The 24,922-nt window shown below is 44.9% G+C and overlaps 1 protein-coding gene across 4 annotated transcripts in view; it reads right to left on the bottom strand.

The window, feature by feature from the left end:
* Nucleotides 1–24,572, bottom strand: part of ECI2 (enoyl-CoA delta isomerase 2) — a 63,366-nt gene extending 38,794 nt beyond the window's left edge. For 2 of the 4 annotated variants that reach the window (XM_073332147.1, XM_073332149.1), the window contains exon 1: nucleotides 5,966–6,097. In XM_073332147.1, coding sequence (XP_073188248.1) covers nucleotides 5,966–6,069 — 104 coding nt within the window. In that variant the 5' untranslated portion in view covers nucleotides 6,070–6,097. Of the gene's footprint in view, nucleotides 1–5,965; nucleotides 6,098–24,321 lie in introns of those variants that run through there. The other 2 variants (XM_073332146.1, XM_073332150.1) reach the window with 2 other exon arrangements.
* Nucleotides 24,573–24,922: the final 350 nt, after the last annotated feature.

The raw sequence follows: 24,922 nt of genomic DNA, 5'->3' as shown, positions 1-24,922 counted from the left end.
GATCTTCTGTACTTTCCACAATATGCATCCGATGCAGTGAGCTGTAGCTCACGAAAGCTTATGCTCAAATAAACTGGTTAGTCTCTAAGGTGCCACAAGTACTCCTTTTCTTAATATAATGTTGTGACTCCCACAAAAAGATTTGGAAGAGCCAACTCTAACAAGTTGCTACGTAATAGTGTCCTGTCTTTTACCTGTAACTTAATACCCAGCTAGAGAGATTTGTGCAAGTATGGATTCGAATTTGATACACTTCAAATACTGTTTATGCTAGAAATCTGAACCATTGATGAAAATGGTTTTCATGGCAGCAATATCCCAGAACTGGTATTGAAAATGGCTCGATTACTAATGTAAACAGGAAAAAATGTTGTCATACCATTTCAGAAAGCGAATCTCAATTATATGTCTACACTGGGAAAATTTACATACATTAAAAAAAAAAACCCTCAGTGCGTCCAGTTCAGTTCCATTGGACTGCCTTTCAACAAATTTAACTAAAATGGTGGTGAAAATGATTCCAGATGCTGAAGTCTTGTGAATTCACCTCTCTTTTCCTACCCTCCAGTTTTAAAAACACATTTACATCCTAACTACCCTCCTGTTCACATTTATTACATAACCAGATTCTTTTTAGGACAGCAAAACTATTTCAGAACCAGCTAAAGATCTAGGACTAAAAAATAACTTTCAGCTTTGTCAATGAATTTCAATAAATACCTGCTTCAAAGCTCATTAACTGTAACAGAAAGGTACTTTTCAATCCATGTTCCAAAACAGATACCTAACTATATAATAGTCAGTTATAAAATGCTGGCTCAGCTACAGAGTTGATGAGACTGCGGTTTGTTTTTCATTGTTTTCATTTGATTTTTAACTGTTACAGGACAATCGTTTCCTACAGAAATGTACACAAACAGCATATTCTCCTGTGCTTCCATATGGATCTAATTTATTAATTTTTTTGTCTGGACAGTAGCTCCGTAATATGGCCTTCACACTTTGTTTAAGCATGCAAATATAAACAGAGTTTTTGCAAACTTGCAGATCCAGTGGAACAGAAAGTAACAGTTCAGTTAAGATAAATTAATGTTAGTACCATTGCAGAAAATCTACCATAGTTTGGCTTCACTAACAGATTTTAACTATTTGTCTCCTTCTGTAGTGCACTGCTGCAGAATTGTTAGGCTAAATATTCAAATCTTGCTGCCCAGTGATCATGTTTCAGGGCACACAATATCTATTGACAAAATGCCCACACACAACCACATTTCCAGCCAAATGACTAGAGGTATTTTACTTTATTTTGTGCTGGATTGCTTAAAGTACATAAAACGCAAGCACAAACAAAACAATGAGCAAGACACTTAATACAATAATAACCAGGACAGTGGAACACAAACATATAAGTATATCCAGAGATTCTCGTAGTCATCATACCATCAGCAAGTTATCTGTTGTTGTCCAACTATTTGTTCTACGATTCTTTAAAGCTTTTTGGAAGACACTTTTAGTCATAAAAGCCATACTGAGTCCATGGTTCTGCAAAAACACACACACACACACACGCTTCTTTGCAGGATCGGGGCAAATATATGCAAATTAGCTACCTAAAAAGTCTATTTGCAATCATATTAAAGTTTATCTCATGTGTCACTTGACTCATTGTTGATCTTCATTTTAAATGAGAGGCAGGATGAATTTACATTCTCTGGAGGATTAAACCTGGTCTTCTTTTTTTTTTAAAAAAAGTTAATATTAGGGTTCTTGTTGGTTCCCCTTCCCCCCCCTCCCTTTTCTTCTTCTGTGAAGGAATAAACTATATCAACTATTTAGGCAGTGCAAGGGGCAGGACAAAAAATAACATAAGGAGAAAGCAAATATGGCCTACAGACAACAGGAGTCCAGACAACTGGAACAACAGTATCCTAATATGTATAATCACGCAAGAGGGCAGGAAAAAAGTAAGTAATTGTCTACTTACTCAGGTAGCAGGAGGTGGCATAAGTTTGAAATCTTTGTTTTAGTTTTAAAGGTAATTTCTTTCTAACCCTAGGACCCTCTGGTGGACACCAGTGGTGAGAGTAGCTGTCAAGGTGAAGCAGGCGGCCTTCAGAGAAATGCTCACAAACTGGACTCCTGATAACAACAGAGAGAGATAGTGGTTGGCCAAGAGGGATGAGGTGGTCATTGAAGTGAAAGCCTGGGCTTGGGAGGAGTTTGGAAAGACCATGGAGAATGACTACCGAATGGCCTCAAAAGGTGTTCTAGCAAACTGTTCACCTTAGGAGGGGTCAGCGGGACGTTGCCCAGGCTGTTCTCAGCAAGGGTGATGTAACACTGACCTAGACTTGAGGAGATTGTTGAGAGGCAGAAAGAGCACTGTGAGGAACTCCTCAACCTGGTGGACATGCCCTCCTTTCAGGAGGCAGCGCTGGAAACCTCCAGTGAGGTTGGATCTATTACTGTTGTTGAGGTCGCTACGGTGGTAAAGTGCCTTCGTAGTGGTAAGTTAGCAGTGGTGGACGAGATTTGTCCGGAGGTGCTGAAACCACGGGACAATGTTGGGATGTTGTGGTTTACTCACCTCTTCAATCTTGCATGGAAGGTGGGTGCAGTATCTCTGGACTTGCAAACCGGGGTGGTGGTCCCAAGCATTAAGAAAGGAGATGAGAGGGTGTTTCCAACTATTGGGGAATGACATTCCTCAGCCTCCCCCCCAGCAAAGCCTATGCCAGGGTGCTGGAAAGGAGGTTATGCCCATCAGCTGAACCTCGGATTCAGGAGGAACAATGTGGATTCCATCCCAGCCGTGGAACAACGGACCAGCTCTTTGCTCACTCACAGATACCCGAGGGGCCGTGGGAATTTGCTCATCCAGTATCCCTGTTTTGTGGGCCTGGGGAAGGCATATGACCGAATTCCCTGAGATGTCCTATGGGAAGTGCTGCAGGAGTACGAGGTGCCAGCACTACTTTTGCGTGCTATCAGGTCCCGCTATTCTTGGGGTGAGAGCTGTGTTTGTATTCTTGGCATTACGTGGAGTTCATTCAAGATGGGCGTTAGACTTCGCCCAGGGTGCATCTTGTCCCCACTTCTGTATGTAATTTTCCACAGACACAAGATCAAGATGCAACTGACCTCTGGAATGCATCTGGTACAGGAACTAGAAGGTGGCCGTCTCTGCTGTTTGCAGATGATGATGTCCTTCTTACTTCTTCAGACTGTAATCTCTGATGTGCACTCGAACATTTCGCTGCCAGTGTGAAGTGTTGGGATGAGAATCAGCACCTCCAAATTGGAGGTCATGGCCCTCTCCCAGAAGAAAGTGGACGGCTCTCTCCAGGTGATGGGGGAGCAGCTGTCCTCGGTGGAAGAGTTCATTTTGTTCACGAGTGATGGTAAGCAGGAGCGTGGGATCGATGGGCTAATTGGTGTGGTGGTGCTGTACCGATCCATGGTGGTAAAGCAGGAGCTGAGTTCTCATATGCAGCTCTAGGTGTACAGGTCAATCCATGTCCCTGTCCTCGCTTACGGTCATGAAATTTGGGTAATGACCAAAAGGACGAGATCGCAGGTACAAACAGCTGAAATGAGGTTTCTCTGCAAGGTGGCTGGGTTTATTCTCAGAGACAGGATGAAGGGCTCAGCTATTCGGGAGGGCCTTGGAGTAAAGCCTCCACTCCTCCTGATAGAGAGGAGCCTGCTGAGCTGGTTCAGGGCACCCGATAAGGATGCCTCCTAGGAGTCTTCCTTTGGAACTCTACCAGGCACATCCCATTGGGAGGAGGCCCTGAGGCTGACCCAGGACATGCTGGAGGGATTATCTCCCCCCAGCAGGCCTGTGAATGGTGGGGAATCCCTTAGGAGCTGGAACCAGTTGCAGAGGAAAGGGAGGTCCGGTCCTTCCTACTCTCCATGCTGCTGCAACCCTCACCAGGAAAAGCAGGATAAATGAAAAAAGAAAGAAGCAGCAATTTCTTTCATGCTGCCCCCTGCATGGAACAGCCTCCCATTCCCAGTGCTCCCCGTCCTCTTTGAAAGCCTTTTTTTCCTTTCAATTTCTTTGAGAACTCCTTGAGGACATAAATTGTCTAAGTGTTTTATACAGCATTATGTAACCTGAGATGGTCTCTAAAATAAAGTGGACAGTAATTTTTAATGCTACTTATGTTTAGTTTAGGATCTTAAACTGTTTAAACTAATATATGTTTTGCTTTTCCCCCCTCTAGACACGGTAATAAGCAAATCTGAGGTCTATCAAGGCATGTTTTCTGACCTGGATTTGATTATTTTTTATTATTAACCAGCTACATTAAATCAACATTGTTTACCTGTAGGAAGCCTGCTAAGAGAGCTCTGTTTTTAAATGAAGGCAGAAGTCCTGCTGATCACAGAATTTGCATGTTCTCAGTTTCCCCCCATATCTTAAGATGTTCAATCTGCATACTTCAGTTAATTTTTCCACACAGCTTGGAGAGAAAAACTTACAATTTAATGGGCAAGCTACATGAATGACTATACTTTACAGGGCAAAATGCTCTCCTCCCTAATTGAGCTATATACTACAGGCTCTTCAGTTTGTACGTTTTACTGATTAAGGTGCACATTTTAGTTGATGAACTTTCATGTTCTGCTGATCAAACTTCATATTTCCCTGATCATGATCAAAACAAACATTGAGAAAAACGTATAATGTATACATGTATTCTGCTTATGAATTTGCTTATTGAGCACATGTAAGCTTACTGAAGAGACTCCCATTTAAATTGGAAAATTGTTTTAAGTGCTGTTATTACAGGAAGAAGTGACTAAAAATGACATCTTCTAGTTCCACATTTATTCATCAAATTTTATATTGAAGTTTGCCACTTACCAGCTTTAATAAAAACAAAAAGGCAACACAGCAAATTCAACCATGTCTCTTTAAATCAAGCTGTTCTTTCTTCTTCATTCATCCACCCCTAAAAATGAAGGTTCATAGGTGCCAAGTTGTATAATTCCATGTGACACTTTACGCAATGTATTCAATGAGATAATTTACATATTTGAATGTAATTTATATGTAACTACAAACTTCAGCATAAGAAAAATCATATGGATGTAATGTTGGTGAAAGGCAGTGGCTTGACTGCCTTGGTGAATGGAGTCCTCTGTTTATTATTTACAAGACAGCATTAGAGCAAGCTTTTCACACACACACACACACACACACACACACCCCCCGAAGGCCTCACTTCTTATGGGTAGCGTGTGTATAGGGGGTAGGAGGAGGAGGGAGGTGCTAGTAACTAAGATTGGCAGAGACAGTTCAGTTTCCATGGCTCAGCTTTTCTGCTGAGTATTCTAATTAGCGCAAAGCGTGTGTCAAGGTTCCTTCCCCACTCTGAACTCTAGGGTACAGATGTGGGGACCTGCATGAAAGACCCCCTAAGCTTATTTTTACCAGCTTAGGTTAAAACTTCCCAAGGTGCAAACTATTTTACCTTTTGCCATTGGACTTTATTGCTGCCACCACCAAGTGTCTAACAAACATATAACAGGGAAAGAGCCCGCTTGAAAACGTCTTTCCCCCCAAAATCCTCCCAAACCCTACACCCCCTTTCCTGAGGAAGGCTTGATAAAAATTTGTAAAAAACCTCACCAATTTGTATAGGTGAACACAGACCCAAACCCCTGGATCTTAAGAAAAATGAAAAAGCAATCAGGTTCTTAAAAGAAGAATTTTAATTGAAGAAAAAGTAAAAGAATCACCTCTGTAAAATCAGGATGGTAAATACCTTACAGGGTAATCAGATTCAAAACATAGAGAATCCCTCTAGGCAAAACCTTAAGTTACAAAAAGACACAAAAACAGGAATCTACATTCCATTCAGCACAACTTATTTTATCAGCCATTTAAACAAAACAGAATCGAACGCATATCTAACTAGATTGCTTATTAGCCCTTTACAGAAGTTCTGACCTGCATTCCTGGTCTGGTTCCAGCAAAAGACAACACAGACAGAGAGAATCCTTTGTTTCTCCTCCCGTCCAGCTTTGAAAGCATCTTGTCTCCTCATTGGTCATTTTGGTCAGGTGCCAGCGAGGTTATCCTAGCTTCTTAACCCTTTACAGGTGAAAGGATTTTTCCTCTGGCCAGGAGGGATTTAAATGTGTTTACCCTTCCCTTTTTATTTATGACACACACCCCAAATCACAGATAGGGTGAAACGCTGGCTGTGATTTCTTCCTGGAGCTCTAGGAGAAAACAGAGTTAATAAGACACATGCACCTCTAAATATACGACCAAGTATATAAAGACTAACAATATTTTCCACATCTCAAGGACGATTTTAAACAGTTGATTCTGGGAAACTTTCATGGGAGAGTGCATCAGCCACTTTGTTACAAGCTCCTGAGATGTGTTGGATGTCGAAATCAAAAGCTTGGAGAGCTAAACTCCACCGAATAAGTTTTTTGTTATTTCCCGTGGCAGTATGAAGCCACTGTCGCGCAGCATGGTCGGTTTGCAGGTGGAAACGCCGTCCCCAAACATATGGGTGTAGCTTTTCCAGAACGTACACAATAGCGTAACATTCTTTTTCACTGACTGACAGGTTGCTTTCCCTCTCAGACAGCTTCTTGCTGAGAAACACTACAGGGTAGAATTCTTGATCCGGTCCTTCCTGCATTAAAACTGCTCCCACACCACGCTTGGACGCATCTGTGGTTACTAGGTACGGTTTGTCAAAGTCTGGGGCCCATAGCACAGGGTCAGACATACGTGTCGCTTTAAGCTGGTTAAAGGCCTTCTGACACTCTTCGGTCCACTGAACGGCATTTGGCTGTTTCTTTTTGGTTAGGTCTGTCAGTGGCGCAACAATTTGGCTGTATTGTGGTATAAATCGCCTGTACAAATTGCAGTACAAATATCCGGCCAAACCTAAGAAGGATTGGACCTGTTTCTTTGACTTTGGGACAGGCCACTTTTGGATAGCATCCACTTTGGCCTGTAGAGGGTTGATAGTTCCTTGACCCACCTGGTGTCCAAGGTAAGTCACTCTGTTTAGACCTATTTGACACTTCTTAGCCTTAACAGTTAGTCCTGCCTCCCTTATGCGCTCAAAGACTTTTTGTAGATGTTCCAGGTGTTCTGCCCAGGAATCCGAAAATATGGCCACATCGTCAAGGTGTGACTGCATATTCTCCTAATCCCGCTAGGAGACCATCTACAAGTCTTTGGAAGGTGGCGGGTGCATTCCGCAGCCTGAAAGGGAGTACAATAAATCCATACAGCCCGAGATGTGTGGTGAAGGCTGACCTTTCCTTGGCGGATTCATCTAGCAGTACCTTCCAGTACCCCTTGGTCAAGTCCAAGGTAGAGATGAACTGGGCCCTTCCCAGTTTCTCTAATAGGTCATCTGTGCATGGCATTGGATAGTTGTCTGGGCGAGTTACAGCATTTAGCTTACGGCAGTCCATGCAAAAACGTATCTCCCCATCTGGTTTGGGAACTAGAACCACTGGAGATGCCCATGCACTGCCAGAAGGGCAGATTACACCCATCTGTAGCATGTCCTCGATCTCCCGTTCTATAGCAGTTTTAGCTTGAGGAGACACCCGGTAAGGTTGTACTTTAATTGGGTGAGTATTACCTGTATCAACGGAGTGGTATGCCCGTTCAGTTAGTCCTGGGATGGCTGAGAACATCGGCATGTAGTTAGTGCACAGCTCATTGATCTGCTGTCGCTGCATACGCCCAAGGGTCAGGGAGAGGTTCACCTCTTCCACGCCACGAGCACTTTTCCCCTCATAGTAGACACCGTCAGGCCACTTTTGGATTTATGACAGCATGCTAGTGAGTTTGTGATGTGGGAGTGAGAATTGAGACCCACCAAATTTCTCATATAGATTCCAAATAGCCATTAGATGGAAACAATTTTTAATCCCTACTGAATCTAGCCTAGCCTAGCTCTAACTGTTGACTTACAAATGAGAAGCTCTGTAGTTCCTTAGCTATGCATAAGGACATCCAGACCCAAGTATGTACTAATGTTACACCTTCAACAACAAGACTTGCTTTCTGGAAAGATAAGTTTACTACATCAAGTTCTGGAGCTTCCACAAGCAAGATCTCCCACCATATGCTGCTTTCCTGTAAACAAAGTCTGCAGTCAAAGTCCCCACCCTATTCAGCTGCGATTAATCAAAGTGCAAATATGCAACCTTTTCAGCCCCCTTGTGCATATTATGATACAGTCTTTAATTACATGTTCACATACTATTGTTTCCCCAGCCACCCTGGGATGGAGCATCCACCCCACACCAGCATGTAAGGGGTGAACAGACCCCTAGGAAGGCTGCACAGGAAGGAGCCAATAGGAGAGACACTGTGAGGAACAGCCAATCCAGGCCAAGCAGGACCATATAAGAAGAGCCACAGGGGCGAGCAGAATCAGTTGCTACTGGGAGCCTAAGCAATGAGAATCATAGAATCATAGAATATCAGGGTTGGAAGGGACCTCAGGAGGTCATCTAGTCCAACCCCCTGCTCAAAGCAGGACCGATCCCCAATTAAATCATCCCAGCCAGGGCTTTGTCAAGCCTGACCTTAAAACTTCTAAGAAAGGAGATTCCACCACCTCCCTAGGTAAGGCATTCCAGTGTTTCACCACCGTCCTAGTGAAAAAGTTTTTCCTAATATCCAACCTAAACCTCCCTCCCCACTGCAACTTGAAACCATTACTCCTTGTTCTGTCATCTGCTACCACTGAGAACAGTCTAGAGCCATCCTCTTTGGAACCCCCTTTCAGGTAGTTGAAAGCAGCTATCAAATCCCCCCTCGTTCTTCTCTTCCGTAGACTAAACATCCCCAGTTCCCTCAGCCTCTCCTCATAACTCATGTATTCCAGTCCCCTAATCATTTTTGTTGCCCTCTGCTGGACTCTTTCCAATTTTTCCACATCCTTCTTGTAGTGTGGGGCCCAAAACTGGACACAGTACTCCAGATGAGGCCTCACCAGTGTCAAATAGAGGGGAATGATCACGTCCCTCGATCTGCTGGCAATGCCCCTACTTATACATCCCAAAATGCCATTGGCCTTCTTGGCAACAAGGGCACACTGTTGACTCATATCCAGCTTCTCGTCCACTGTAACCCCTAGGTCCTTTTCTGCAGAACTGCTGCCGAGCCATTCGGTCCCTAGTCTCTAGCGGTGCATTGGATTCTTCCGTCCTAAGTGCAGCACTCTGCACTTGTCCTTGTTGAACCTCATCAGATTTCTTTTGGCCCAATCCTCCAATTTGTCTAGGTCCCTCTGTATCCTATCCCTACGCTCCAGCGTACCTACCTCTCCTCCTAGTTTAGTGTCATCTGCAAATTTGCTGAGGGTGCAATCTACACCATCCTCCAGATCATTTATGAAGATATTAAACAAAATCAGCTCCAGGACCGACCCTTGGGGCACTCCACTTGATACCGAACCATTGATCACTACCCGTTGAGCCCGACAATCTAGCCAGCTTTCTATCCACCTTATAATCCATTCATCCAGCCCATACTTCTTTAACTTGCTGGCAAGAATACTGTGGGAGACCGTGTCAAAAGCTTTGCTAAAGTCAAGGAACAACATGTCCACTGCTTTCCCTTCATCCACAGAGCCAGTTATCTCGTCATAGAAGGCAATTAGATTAGTCAGGCATGACTTGCCCTTGGTGAATCCATGCTGACTGTTCCTGATCACTTTCCTCTCCTCTAAGTGCTTCAGAATTGATTCCTTGAGGACCTGCTTCATGATTTTTCCAGGGACTGAGGTGAGGCTGACTGGCCTGTAGTTCCCAGGATCCTCCTTCTTCCCTTTTTTAAAGATGGGCACTACATTAGCCTTTTTCCAGTCGTCCAGGACTCCCCCGATCGCCATGAGTTTTCAAAGATAATGGCCAAGATAATGAGGACTGTGTCTCTAGCAGGCTAAAAGAAAGGAGCAGGGGAGCAAGGGAGAGTTCCTGGTGGACTGCAGGGATTGCGCAGCTGAGTGCCCTGAGGCAAGGGCGAAGAAGGTGCTGGGGCCATGGGAATCACAGCAGGAGGCTGCTATCCACAGGGTCCCTGGGCTGGGACTCAGAGAAGTGGGTGGGCCAGGGTCCCCCTGCCCTCCATTTGCCACTGAGGAAGTGGCATGATTATTGGACTGAGACACTAACCCCTGGAAGTGGGGGGAACACAGATGATGACACAGCTGTAGGGCTGAGTGACAAAGAGGGTGCTATGGTGCCTCAGGCTGTGAGAGGGGCTACAGGCAAATGCAGTGACAGTGTGCAAGCCGCAGACTGGGGGCACTGGCCTCAAGCTAATCCCCAGAGCAACCAAGAGGAGGCGCCAGCCCGGTGGTGAGTGACATTCCCCACCTTATTCAGAGAATGGACAGCTATTTGATATTTCTTTTTATCCTCAACACTGAATGTGTGGCCCCAGGCTTTATTTAATGGACACCATCCAAATCCTGCATTGAATACAAAATTATTAATTTTCACGAGTGTTTCTCTCATGTTCTCATAGTATGAGTACTTCAGAAACATTAATGCATTTATCTTCACAACACTTATCTTCTGTGAGATTAAGTTGTGTTATTATCTCCATTTTACAGATGTGGAACGGATGTGAAATTAAGGTCAAAAGTATCCACTAAATTTTGGTGCCCAGCTTGAGACATCCAAGGCCTGACTTTTCAGAGTATTTAGAATTTTTACAGCACTATACATGTTCAAAGCACAGCCCTAATCAACTTCAGTTGCGGTTTTAAGTGCTCAGCGCTTGTGCAAATCTGATCTCGTGTCTCCCAGGAGTCCTCAGTTTCTACAATTCCAGGTTCTGTGAGGGAATGTGTTCTATCCGTGGTTATAGACTTTTCTTCCCTCCACTGTGCCTATTCACCATCACCCCACCCTTCCTCCCGTTCCTGAAAATAACTATTACATAGGGAGCTGCTAACCTAATGTACAGAATGACTTGCAAAATGAAAAACCCCAGTGAATGCATGACCAAATGGTTTTGGTTTTTTTTTTTTTTTAATTCAAGAGAAATGTGAGAAGACATACGAAAGCATAGAGACAGCAACACACAGAGGAGACACAGTGAATATTCAGAAAAGACTAAAAACCTCCTGCAATTCACATTCTAATATAATGCTTGGGCACAAAATATTGGTATGTGAGATAAATATACATACTTCATACTATTCCTTATAACTAAGGAAAACAATCCAGCCAAAAAGAAAATGGAGGAGAAGAATGAATAGCAGTCAGGGGAAAAGAGAAACTAATTAAAAAAACCTGACATCAGTTTTGTTTTCTGATCAAATTAATTGAATTAATTTTAAAAAAGCTAAATCACCAGAAACAATTAAACTCAAACTTTCAAAGTCTCCCCCAGCTCACTTGCTAATAATGCAAATGGCAGCTGCATTCCTTCGATCAACTTGTGTCCTTTGTTACAGTTAAGCAACCCCACAATAGTCAGTGAGATCGCATGGGCTAACAGACAGCATGACTGACTGACCCTCAAATCCTAAACTACATCAGACTGGGATTCCTACGGGAATTATCCAAAATTAGCAGCTTCCAGACCATTCACCATGCAGGAGAAAGTGAACTATCTATTTCTAAAACTTGTTTTGAAAGCATGTTTTTAAGATAGACTCCGACAATAAAGGATGCAGACTGTTAATACAGCACTTTGAGCCTGATTCCGCCCTTCTCATCTACATCCTGCACACCCACTAAGGGTATATCTACACTGGAAGTGTAATTTCCAGCTCACGTAGGCCTGGTCTACACTGGGGGGCAGGGATCGATCTAAGATACGCAAATTCAGCTACAAGAATAGTGTAGCTGAAGTCGAGGTATCTTAGATTGGTTTAGAATCACTTACTTCGCATCCTCGCAGTGCCGGATCGATGGCCGCTGCTCCCCCGTCGACTCCGCTTCCACCTCTCGCCCTGGTGGAGTTCCGGAGTCGACAGCAGAGCGATCAGGGATCTACTTATTGCGTCTACACTAGACGCGATAAATCGATCCCCGATAGATCAATCACTACCCACCGATCCGGCAGGTAGTGTAGATGTGGCCGTAGACATACCTATGCTTGCTCTGATTCAGCTACCTCATGTAAAAAACAAGTGTAGCCGCAGCAGCACTAGCAGCAAGAGAGGCTAGCCACCTGCCTATGTGCCTAGGGTCCTGGATAGGATCATACTTGGGGAAGCTAGGCCATCCAGCTCATCGCACTGCTGCGGCTACACCTCTATTTTAGGGTACTAGTTCAATCAAAGAAAGTGCAGGTACGTCTGCTTGAGCAGAAAATTACACCGTCCAACTCCAGTGTATTATCCAAGCCCTTATTATGGTTGCATATTTAGAGCGACAACTTCTTAAATAACCCACAATTTCCCTCATCTCATGCCAGCTGATCAAATAATTGGTCCTATCAGTGTTCATAATATAGTTTAAAGTAATTAAAATCATGTTCTTCACTAAGAATAGAGTTTGAAAGTTTGTAAAATAAAAGTCCAAGAACAATCTTGCCTACACAATCTCTTCAGTTTCCCACCACCCTCTCTGCACAGTACATATTCTCAAACCCAAATCCTCATTAAAATTATATTGGACTGTACCATATGGGACTGCTTTGCTATTGATGAAGATACCAATTTCTGAGCAAAGAATCTCATTGTATTTTGAAAGATTGGACTATCTCCCAACATATGAAACATACAAGGACATTTAAGCAACTATTTATAGAGAACCAGATTATACTCATTGTTCCTCAAGGCCCTTCCCCTGAGACCCTTACATCATAAAATAAGCAACTGAAACATATTAGATAAGAAGTCATGGCTACACGTTTGAACCCAAATACTGCAAACACTTATATATATGCTTAACTTCACACATGCAAGTAGTCCCACTGACTTTAGTCGATTGAAGCCATAGCAATTTCCCCCATCACCACTCCTGCTCCTTCTTAAAAAAAATGAAATTACAAAAACAGCTCTCCAACTGCCAGTACTGTGCATTTATGGCTCCGCACAAGTTAAACACATTAGACAAAGAGTTTTTTGGAAGGACAGAGAAAGATAAATGCTTTACTCATCTAATGACCATCCCTACTTTATCTGAACAAGTCATATAGAAACGTGCTGTGTAATTCTAGTAAGTATTTCATTACAATTTTAAGATGACTCAGTTTGTGCTCCATCCTTGGAATGGGATAAGTGAATATGTAGTTGTTTTTACATTTGTCAGGGTTCCCTCCCCACTCTGAACTCTGCGGTACAGATGTGGGGACCCACATGAAAGACCCCCTAAGCTTATTTCTGCCAGCTTAAGTTAAAAACTTCCCCAAGGCACAAGTGAGTTAGACAAAGATTCAGGAAAAGGACCACTTGGAGTTTCTGTTTCCCTAAAACATCCCCCTAAACCCCTTCACCCCTTTTCCTGGGGAGGCTTGAGAATAATATACCAACCAAATCGGTTAACAAGGTGAGCACAGGCCAGCCCCTTGGGTTTTTAGGACACTAAAAACCAATCAGGTTCTTAAAAACAGAACTTTATTATAAAAACAAAATAAAAGAAGCACCTCTGTAAAATCAGGATGGAAGGTAATTTTACAGATAATCAGATTCAAAACACAGAGGATTCCCCTCTAGGCAAAACTTCAAAGTTACAAAAAAAGGGATAAATGTCCCTCTTAGCACAGGGAAAATTCACAAACTAAAACAAAAGATACTCTAACGCATTTCCTTGCTATTATTTACTATTTCTGAAGTTTATATGTATCTTTCAGTAGGAGCTGGATTACTTGTTTGGTCTCTCTCTGTCTCCGGAGAGAACACAAAAACCCAAAACAAAAACCTTCCCCCATAGATTTGAAAGTATCTTCTCCCCTTATTGGTCCTTTTGGTCAGGTGCCAACCAGGTTATCTGAGCTTCTCAGCCCTTTATAGGTAAAGGAGGGATTTTATGCTACCCTTAGCTGTATGTTTATGACAATGTTATTTAGAGTCATGTAGCTGACACAATTAAACTTTGGATCAAATGTGCCCTGATGCTTGTTTGGGGACATACAGTGTCATTTACTTTTGGTATTTTGATATGCCTTTTCATTAAGGCTCTATTTAAAAAACAAAAAAACAAAACCATAAGCTACTGACTTAGGCAAACTGATACAAAAACATACTATATAACAAAACAAAACTATGGAGCAAAGAAAATAGGCACTACAATGGAAAAGATTTTCCCCAACTCTAATCCTTATAATGACCTTGAAATCTAGAAAGGAATCTATCTGATCTGGGCTTTCAGACAATGTTTCGAATGTATGGAAACACATAGAATGAGAGGTTTCAGAATAGCAGCCGTTTTAGGGTATGTCTACACTACGAAATTAGGTCGAATTTATAGAAGTCGTTTTTTTAGAAATCGGTTTTATATATTCGAGTGTGTGTGTCCCCACAGAAAATGCTCTAAGTGCATTAACTCGGCGGAGTACTTCCACAGTACCGAGGCTAGAGTCGACTTCCGGAGCATTGCACTGTGGATAGCTATCCCACAGTTCCCGCAGTCTCCGCTGCCCATTGGAATTCTGGGTTGAGATCCCAATGTCTGATGGGGCTAAAACATTGTCGCGGGTGGTTCTGGGTACATATCGTCAGGCCCCCCGTTCCCTCCCTCCCTCCCTCCGTGAAAGCAAGGACAGACAATCGTTTCGCGCCTTTTTTCCTGAGTTACCTGTGCAGATGCCATACCACAGCAAGCATGGAGCCCACTCAGCTCACTGTCATCGTATGTCTCCTGGGTGCTGGCAGATGCGGTACTGCATTGCTACACAGTAGCAGCAACCCATCACCTTGTGGCAGCAGACGGTGCAATAGGAGTGGTAGCCGTCATCGTCATGTCCGAGGTGCTCCTGACCATGTCGGCCAGAAGCGCCTGGGCAGACATGGGCGCAGGGACTAAATTTGGAGTGACTTGATCAACTCATTCTCTTTAGTCCTTCAGCAGTCCTTTTGAACCATCTTATGGTGAGCAGCCAGGCGATATGGATTGCTCGCAGTCCTATTGTACCATCTTCTGCCGAGCAGCCCTGAGATGTGGATGGCATGCAGTCCTTCTGCACCGTCTGCTGCCAGCCAAAGATGTAAAAGATAGATGGAGTGGATCAAAACAAGAAATAGACCAGATTTGTTTTGTACTCATTTGCTTCTCCCCCTCCCCAGTCTAGGGGACTCATTCCTCTAGGTCACACTGCAGTCACTCACAGAGAAGGTGCAGCGAGGTAAATCTAGCCATGTATCAATCAGAGGCCAGACTAACCTCCTTGTTGCAATAAGAACAATAACTTAGATGCACCATTTCTTATTGGAACCCTCCATGAAGTCCTGCTTGAAATACTCCTTGATGTAAAGCCACCTCCTTTGTTGATTTTAGCTCCCTGAAACCAACCCTGTAAGCCATGTTATCAGTCGCCCCTCCCTCCGTCAGAGCAACGGCAGACAATCATTCCACGCCTTTTTTCTGTGCGAACGCCATACCAAGGCAAGCATGGAGGTCGCTCAGCTCACTTTGGCAATTAGGAGCACATTAAACACCACATGCATTATCCAGCAGTATTCCAGCACCAGAACCTGGCAGAGCGATACCGGGCGAGTAGGAGACGTCAGCGCAGTCACGTGAGTGATCAGGACATGGACACAGATTTCTCTGAAAGCATGGGCCCTGCCAATGCATGCATCATGGTGCTAATGGGGCAGGTTCATGCTGCGGAACGCCGATTCTGGGCTCGGGAAACAAGCACAGACTGGTGGGACCGCATAGTGTTGCAGGTCTGGGACGATTCCCAGTGGCTGCAAAACTTTCGCATGCGTAAGGGCACTTTCATGGAACTTTGTGACTTGCTTTCCCCTGCCCTGAGGTGCATGAATACCAAGATGAGAGCAGCCCTCACAGTTGAGAAGCGAGTGGCGATAGCCCTGTGGAAGCTTGCAACACCAGACAGCTACTGGTCAGTCGGGAATCAATTTGGAGTGGGCAAATCTACTGTGGGGGCTGCTGTGATGCAAGTAGCCAACGCAATCAAAGATCTGCTGATATCAAGGGTAGTGACCCTGGGAAATGTGCAGGTCATAGTGGATGGCTTTGCTGCAATGGGATTCCCTAACTGTGGTGGGGCCATAGACGGAACCCATATTCCTATCTTGGCACCGGAGCACCAAGCCGGCGAGTACATAAACCGCAAGGGGTACTTTTCGATAGTGCTGCAAGCTCTGGTGGATCACAAGGGATGCTTCACCAACATCAACGTGGGATGGCTGGGAAAGGTACATGATGCTCGCATCTTCAGGAACTCTGGTCTGTTTCAAAAGCTGCAGGAAGGGACTTTATTCCCAGACCAGAAAATAACTGTTGGGGATGTTGAAATGCCTATATGTATCCTTGGGGACCCAGCCTACCCCTTAATGCCATGGCTCATGAAGCCGTACACAGGCAGCCTGGACAGTAGTCAGGAGCTGTTCAACTACAGGCTGAGCAAGTGCAGAATGGTGGTAGAATGTGCATTTGGACATTTAAAGGCGCGCTGGCGCAGTTTTCTGACTCGCTTAGACCTCAGCGAAACCAATATTCCCACTGTTATTACTGCTTGCTGTGCGGTCCACAATATCTGTGAGAGTAAGGGGGAGACGTTTATGGCAGGGTGGGAGACTGAGGCAAATCGCCTGGCTGCTCGTTACGCGCAGCCAGACACCAGGGTGGTTAGAAGAGCACAGGAGGGCGCGGTACGCATCAGAGAAGCTTTGAAAACCAGTTTCATGACTGGCCAGGCTACAGTGTGAAAGTTCTCTTTGTTTCTCCTTGATGAAACCCCCCGCCACTTGGTTCACTGTACTTCCCTATAAGCTAACCACCCTCCCTTCTTCCCTTCGATCACCGCTTGCAGAGGCAATAAAGTCATTGTTGCTTCACATTCATGCATTCTTTATTCATTCATCACACAAATAGGGGGATGACTACCAAGGTAGCCCAGGAGGAGTGGTGGAGGAGGGAAGGAAAATGCCACACAGCACTTTAAAAGTTTACAACTTTAAAATTTATGGAATGCCAGCCTTCTGTTTTATGGGCAATCCTCTGTGGTGGAGTGGTTGGTTGGCCGGAGGCCCTCCCACCACGTTCTTGGGCGTCTGGGTGTGGAGGCTATGGAACTTGGGGAGGAGGGCGGTTGGTTACAGAGGGGCTGCAGTGGCAGTCTGTGCTCCAGCTGCCTTTGCTGCAGCTCAACCATACACTGGAGCATACTGGTTTGGTCCTCCAGCAGCCTCAGCATTGAATCCTGCCTCCTCTCATCACGCTGCCGCCACATTTCAGCTTCAGCCCTCTCTTCAGCCCGCCACTTACTCTCTTCAGCCCGCCACCTCTCCTCCCGGTCATTTTGTGCTTTCCTGCACTCTGACATTATTTGCCTCCACGCATTCGTCTGTGCTATGTCAGTGTGGGAGGACAGCATGAGCTCAGAGAACATTTCATCACGAGTGCGTTTTTTTTTCTTCCTAATCTTCACTAGCCTCTGGGAAGGAGAAGATCCTGTGATCATTGAAACACATGCAGCTGGTGGAGAAAAAAAAAGGGACAGCGGTGTTTAAAAAGACACATTTATAAAACAGTGGCTACACTCTTTCAGGGTAAACCTTGCTGTTAACATTACATACATAGCACATGTGCTTTCGTTACAAGGTCTCATTTTGCCTCCCCCCACCGCATGGCTACCCCCTCCCTCCTCCCCGTGGCTAACAGCGGGGAACATTTCTGTTCAGCCATAGGCAAACAGCCCAGCAGGAACGGGCTTCTCTGACAGGTTTCAGAGTAACAGCCGTGTTAGTCTGTATTCGCAAAAAGAAAAGGAGTACTTGTGGCACCTTAGAGACTAACCAATTTATTTGAGCATGAGCTTTCGTGAGCTACAGCTCACTTCATCGGATGCATATGAAGTGAGCTGTAGCTCACGAAAGCTCATGCTCAAATAAATTGGTTAGTCTCTAAGGTGCCACAAGGGCTTCTCTGAGTGTCCCCTGAAGAAAAGCACCCTATTTGAACCAGGTGACCATGAATGATATCTCACTCTCCTGAGGATAACACAGAGAGATAAAGAACGGATGTTTTTTGAACGCCAGCAAACATACACTGCAATGCTTTGTTGTACAATGATTTCCGAGTACGTGTTACTGGCCTGGAGTGGTAAAGTGTCCTACCATGGAGGACGCAATAAGGCTGCCCTCCCCAGAAACCTTTTGCAAAGGCTTTGGGAGTACATCCAGGAGAGCCGCGAATGCCAGGGCAAATTAATCCTTTCACATGCTTGCTTTTAAACCATGTATAGTATTTTAAAAGGTACACTCACCGGAGGTCCCTTCTCCACCTGCCAGGTCCAGGAGGCAGCCTTGGGTGGGTTCAGGGGGTACTGGCTCCAGGTCCAGGGTGAGAAACAGTTCCTGGCTGTCGGGAAAACCGGTTTCTCCGCTTGCTTGCTGTGAGCTATCATCTTCTTCGTCCCCAAAACCTGCTTCCGTGTTGCCTCCATCTCCATTGAAGGAGTCAAACAACAAGGCTGGGGTAGCGGTGTCTGAACCCCCTAAAATGGCATGCAGCTCATCATAGAAGCGGCATGTTTGGGCCTCTGACCCGGAGCGGCCGTTTGCCTCTGTGGTTTTCTGGTAGGCTTGCCTCAGCTCCTTAAGTTTCACGCAGCACTGCTTTGAGTCCCTGTTATGGCCTCTGTCCTTCATGCCCTGGGAGATTTTGACAAAGGTTTTGGCATTTCGAAAACTGGAACGGAGTTCTGATAGCACGGATTCCTCTCCCCATACAGCGATCAGATCCCGTACCTCCCGTTCAGTCCATGCTGGAGCTCTTTTGCGATTCTGGGACTCCATCATGGTCACCTATGCTGATGAGCTCTGCATGGTCACCTGCAGCTTGCCACGCTGGCCAAACAGGAAATGAGATTCAAAAGTTCGCAGTTCTTTTCCAGTGCATCTGAGTGGAGAGTGCTGTCCAGAGCGGTCATAATGGAGCACTCTGGGATAGCTCCCGGAGGCCAATACCGTCGAATTGTGTCCACAGTACCCCTAATTCGACCCGGCAAGGCCGATTTTAGCGCAAATCCACTTGTCAGGGGTGGAGTATGGAAATCGATTTTAAGAGCCCTTTAAGTTGAAATAAAGGGCTTCATCGTGTGGACGGGTGCAGGTTTACATTGATTTAATGCTGCTAAATTCGACCTAAAGTCCTAGTGTAGACCAGGGCTTAGTCTGTATTCGCAAAAAGAAAAGGAGTACTAGTGGCACCTTAGAGACTGAGAGAGTAACATTTAAAATACTAGTAAATGTTACTAAGTGACAAGTGTATCACACTTACCTTATCACCTACAAAACCCAAGCACTAAAGATCAAGGAAATTAATAGACCTAAATCTTATAGTGCCCCAAAACTCTAATTAACTTCTATCAAATAGAAATACATATTTCATCACAATACCCCTGCTGACTTCAGTGGAAGCAGGATTGGCCCCTTAGTATATCCAATGACTGTACTGTTATGGGATGCGTTAAATTAAACCATTTTGTGGCTGGTGGGTGTAACTGCCGCTCTCCATTAGAAACAGTTAAATTCCTTTATGAAATAATTGTTGTCTCCAAATCAAAGGACAGGCACATGTCACCACTCAGAACAAAGGCACACCTGAGGCCACTCAGGAATTTGAACTATGCAAGCAGAGTGCTCCCTAGGTATCCTGGAGTGTGGGGGGGAAACATGTGCGTGAGAAAGCGAGAATGACACAACGGGCAGACTGTCACAGCCTGGACAAGCATAGTGTGGTGCTGGCTAAGAGTTTCTTTGCTTACAGCTTCAAGGAAAAAACAGGATTTTGTACATTCCTTTGTTTGTACAAACAAACAAGATTGCATCAAAGGTACCCGACTCCACCCTCAATTTCTCCCCCTAAGAAGACCAACCTGCAAGACCCCATATTTTTGGCTAGCCACTCAGGCCAAAAAGGGTAACACCATACTTCTTTACTGGTCCCTTCACAGTGGGGATGGAAGATTGGTCTGTCATAAGAATTGTAGATAGGTGGGACAAACTTTCTAGCTCATATCAACTGGGGTTATTAGCGATAAGGACAGAGTGGAGGAAGACCAAGGGACATGTGGATAGGAGGAGGTTGTGACAGAATAATATCCTGGACAAACCTTACTTAATTGAGTTAAGCCTTATTCAATTGAGCTTAATATCTTTACATTTTAATACAATTAATTTTCATCTCTGTGTCATTGTATTTCCATGAGAAGAGTAAACAGGAGAACAACAGGCAGGGGTGATTAGTTAAATTCACTCAGGTTGTAATATCTCCAGAGAAACTCTACTCCCTGGAAAGATCCACATATACTAGTTCAAACTGGATTCTCCAGAGACCAATAAACGATTTTTGGATAAATAGCCTGGTTTTAAACTGGCTCAGGGCCTTCTTCCTGATCCAGCAAATGGACAAAACCTCTGGTATGAAAGACCCTAGACCTTAGAGTAGGGTTGGAAGGACTTGGCCTACTGAGGTTCATAAAACTGGGTACTTTTTCTGAGCTGAAGCTGTGTTGAACTTGTTATCACAAAGGAAATCCCTTGGGCAGGGTACTGAAGGATTGCTCCTGCCAGAGCCCATGTTAGAACTGGGATGATGCATGCCAATAAGCTTATATCAGAACTATGCAGCCTAGAAATAGTTGGTCAGAAGGAAGTGGGACATGAGTCTCACCAAAGAAATGCAATGGGTGGGGAGCTGAAAGCCTGACAGTGGTGCCCTTGCTGGAGCCCCAGGGGAAATACTGGTGCAGTTGGTCTGAACTGTTATATGGATGGCCTCTATCCAGGGGTGGCTCATCAGCTTAAGCAAGTGAGGCACAGCTTAACCAAAGAATTCAGAAGCCAATTCCCAAAAGCTACATTTTTGTGTATATAAAGATTAAGGACAGTTATTTTTTTTATTTATATATACATATATCCAGAAGAAGCACTTGTGATTGGATTTAAATTCATGTTACTCACACCCTCTCCATCTCCGTAATGCCAAAAAAATGTAGTGCTGTGGATGAGGCTCAAATCACAGTATAGGTAGTAGTGCCTCAAAGCTGCCTTGTAACTATGGCAACTAACCCTGCTGAGGAGCCACTTTGAGGGCACTGTTGTGCTAGCCAGGGCTTGCAGGGTTGCAGAAGTTAAGGCAGTTCTGCCAGAATGGATGCAGGGTTCCCTCCCAGCACTGATACAGTGGAAATGCAGGGGGGCTACCTACACCACTGAGGGGCCTAAGACACAAGGATACAAGTCGCAGGGGAAGCTGTAGACATCCTGGGTTGGCAAATTAGAGACTCCCGGCCAGGATTACAAAGAACCCAGTGAGCCCCTGGCTGTGGGGGGAGGCCACCCCACTGCTGAACAATTCCTGCCCTGGGACGGCTCCCACACTCCTGGCTGGTGAGAGAGTGCTATATGACAGCAGAGTTGCAGAGGGCTCCCTGCACAACCACAGGGCCAGTGACACTGGACATCTGCAAATGCAATGGGGAGGCTGCTGCCTTGGAAGGGCAGAACAAAGGCACTCCCCCTTCCAGGCCAGGACTGCAAGGAGGAACGTGTATATTGGAATGTCAGAGTTTGTGATAGGTGCCTCACCTGTCAATCGCCAGCTGCCACTAACTGAATCCCAGCTGAAAGGAGCAGCAGAGTGGATAGTCCCCAGCAGACAGCGAAGAATGAACGAGACAGAAAAATAGGTTTGTGAGCTTGACTGTTGGGATGATTTTGATATAGGTCAACATGTGTTGATCAAATGCCTCAGAGGGGAGGATACCAGGCCCAAACCTTTTGTCAAGTCAAAGCTGATAAAGGATACACAAAAAACAGCCACATTTTTGGCGTGCTATTAATGTCATATGAGCCAAAAAAAAGCTACCAAAGCTGAACTCAGCTGTTTTATAGCAGAGCAATTAACTATTTTTTTTTAAAAAGTACCTTTGAGAGATGATTCAAGTCACCAAATTAGAATCTGGATTTCAAGCACTTCAGTGTTCAGAAGTATTTGGATCTGAAATTTTAGTTCAAGCTTATGTATTGTATAACTATTACAGTGCTTTAATATCTTTTTTAAACTTGACAGGCACATTTCAAATGAAGGTTTTTTTCAATCAACGTAATGGATTTACCCTCTCACATGCACATGTCTGAAGATGACGAAAATATCTACCAACAAATTGTTTCCCTCGGGTGCTCCTGGCTGCAATGTAATAGTTTATCTTGTTTGGAGTGTCAGAAGCCTCAAATTTCTCCCCGGAACCCATTTTACTTGCTCACTCCATCCTTGTATATCATGCTCTCTATGTAGACACATCATATGGGAGAACTTGACAGAGCACTATTGGAGCTGAATTGTCAATTAGAACAAGATGATAAAGGTCACAAGATCAAGTAGCTTACAGATTTACTCAGCTTGCCCCATAGTAAGTGCTCATATAAACAAACACTGACAGCCTATTTTGCCTGTTACTACTTGGAGCACTTCTGTCATTGAGGATTATGTGCTATCTTTAGAAAAGATCAGCAGATCTCCTTTGAATTATTCAACAGTGGAATTACTGGTTTAAAATAAACCAGTTTTGAAATAAAGAACCAGGTTCTCTCTGAAAATTTACAACTTTAAAATATTGTGGATCTGTGACTTTCATTCAGCACTCTCTGAAAATCTTTTAGAACTTAAAGGGACACTTTGGGGTAAAAATCTGTTTTTAAAATCAGTTGATATTACTAAAAAACCAAATTCATTCAAAAAGAAAAGGAGTACTTATGGCACCTTAGAGACTAACCAATTTATTTGAGCATAAGCTTTCGTGAGCTACAGCTCCCATCCGATGAAGTGAGCTGTAGCTCACGAAAGCTTATGCTCAAATAAATTGGTTAGTCTCTAAGGTTCCACAAGTACTCCTTTTCTTTTTGCGAATACAGACTAACATGGCTGTTACTCTGAAACAAATTCATTCACTACTAATACTATTTGGCAATTCATTCAGCCTTGATGAAGAAAAGACTTATCAGTTTCACTTTCTGGTTCTCACAAGCAACCACAATACTGCAGGTTTTTTGGTTACTAACTCTTTACAAGACAGTTTTTAAATCTTCACTGAACAAGAAGTGTTCGAGTTCCAAATACTGCAACTATTTATACATATGCTAAACTTTAAGAATGAAATTAATTCCACAACCTCAGTGGGACTACTTGCATGTTTATCTTTAAGCATGTAAATATTTGAAAAAGACCTAACATGTTCATGCCACTTTAAAAGTTTATAAAATTTCTATTATATTTTCTCTCTAACACTGACAGCAACTGTATCACTGCAGAGAAGAGAACATGTGAGACAGCTTGTGACCCCTAGAGCTGTTTATATTAACTAAACACTGGGAATAAACACAACTTGATAGCAAGACTATTACTTTTAACTTAGAAAGATAACATGTCTTAAATGACAAAGAAGTGGTTAAAATTCAACAGGACTCTTTTGTAATAAAAAATGACCCTGCAGCCTGCAAAATAAATTGAGGGAATGAACTGAGCAAAAACAATTTTTCTGGCAGCAGAAAACGCCTATTAGCCTATGTGTGAAAAGTGAGACGCTAAAACAAGAGTTACCTAGCTCTGCAGGAGGAAGAAGTTTGTTACACGTTAACATCAGCACTAGAATTTTTCTTCAAAGGCCAACCCTGGCCAAAGCCAGCAGAAGTGACTGTCACTGATGCCTCACTGTAAGGATGCCTGTTGCCAATACATAGACCACCCGGACCCTTTCCCCTCCCTGCTGGGCTCTCTGGCCCCTATTGTTCCCTAGTTCTCCCTCTCCTTGGGAGTAGCTGGGTGTTCTCAGGGACTGGGGTGGGTGGCATGTCCTGTAGGGTGGGACCCTGGAGGAGGGAGCTGGAGCTTGCACAGGACCTCACAGCCATGCCCACAGTGGGGGGAGGGCAGGGAGGCTCCATGTTATTCTGCACAGGCCCCCGAGGGGCGCCCCTGCCTGTGAAACCTTCCACTCCTAACCAGGAGCCAGCCAGGCGCTGGACTGGGGTTTTCGGCGGGTCCCGCCTCGCAGCAGGCTAACAGGACGCCCTTGCTCGCTCTGTCAGTGCCCAGCCCCCTTCCCTCCCAGCCCGGGAGCTCCAGCCTCCCTGGCGCCCCGCAGCCGCTCACCTTGCCCCACAGACCGGGCGCAGCCGCAAGCTCCGGGCCAAGCGGAAGGCGGCGGCGGCGGCGGCAGCTGCCATGCAGAAGCCTGGCGCAGAGAGCAGCCAAGCGAGCTCCGGCTCGTCGGAGGCGGCTGCAGGACAAGGCCCCGGGGGAGGAGCCGCTGCCACCGCCTCCTTCCCTGTCCTGCGGGGCGCGCCTGGCAGGGGGCGCCTGGGAGCGGGCTGCCTGTGGGCGTGAGGGGCGGCGTGTGACATGTGAGGCAGGCATGGGGGTGAATGAGGTACAGACACTGTGTGTGTGTGTGAGAGAGAGAATTTGCCTCTGAGAGGGGCAGTGAAGCTGTGGGGAGAGGAGAGATTGTGTGTATGGGGAGAAGTGTGAGCGAGAGAGACGCCAGTGTTGGCAGCGGTTTCAATAGTGACTTTAACCCCATTTAGTAGAGTTGGGACTTCGCCGTCAGATTTTTGTGTGGCAGAAAATGCAGCATCCACCGGAGTGAAATGTGCGGTGCAAGAGCAGTTCTGCACTAGTTCTACAAACCAGACGCAGACACATGTCTACACTAGAAAGGTAAGTCGGCTTATATTAGGTCGACTTACTGCCA

The sequence above is a fragment of the Lepidochelys kempii genome, chromosome 2 (assembly GCF_965140265.1).
Source record: "Lepidochelys kempii isolate rLepKem1 chromosome 2, rLepKem1.hap2, whole genome shotgun sequence".
Taxonomy (NCBI): domain Eukaryota; kingdom Metazoa; phylum Chordata; order Testudines; family Cheloniidae; genus Lepidochelys; species Lepidochelys kempii.
The sequence above is the reverse complement of the archived record's forward strand: the minus strand, read 5'-3'. Positions and strand labels throughout refer to the sequence as shown.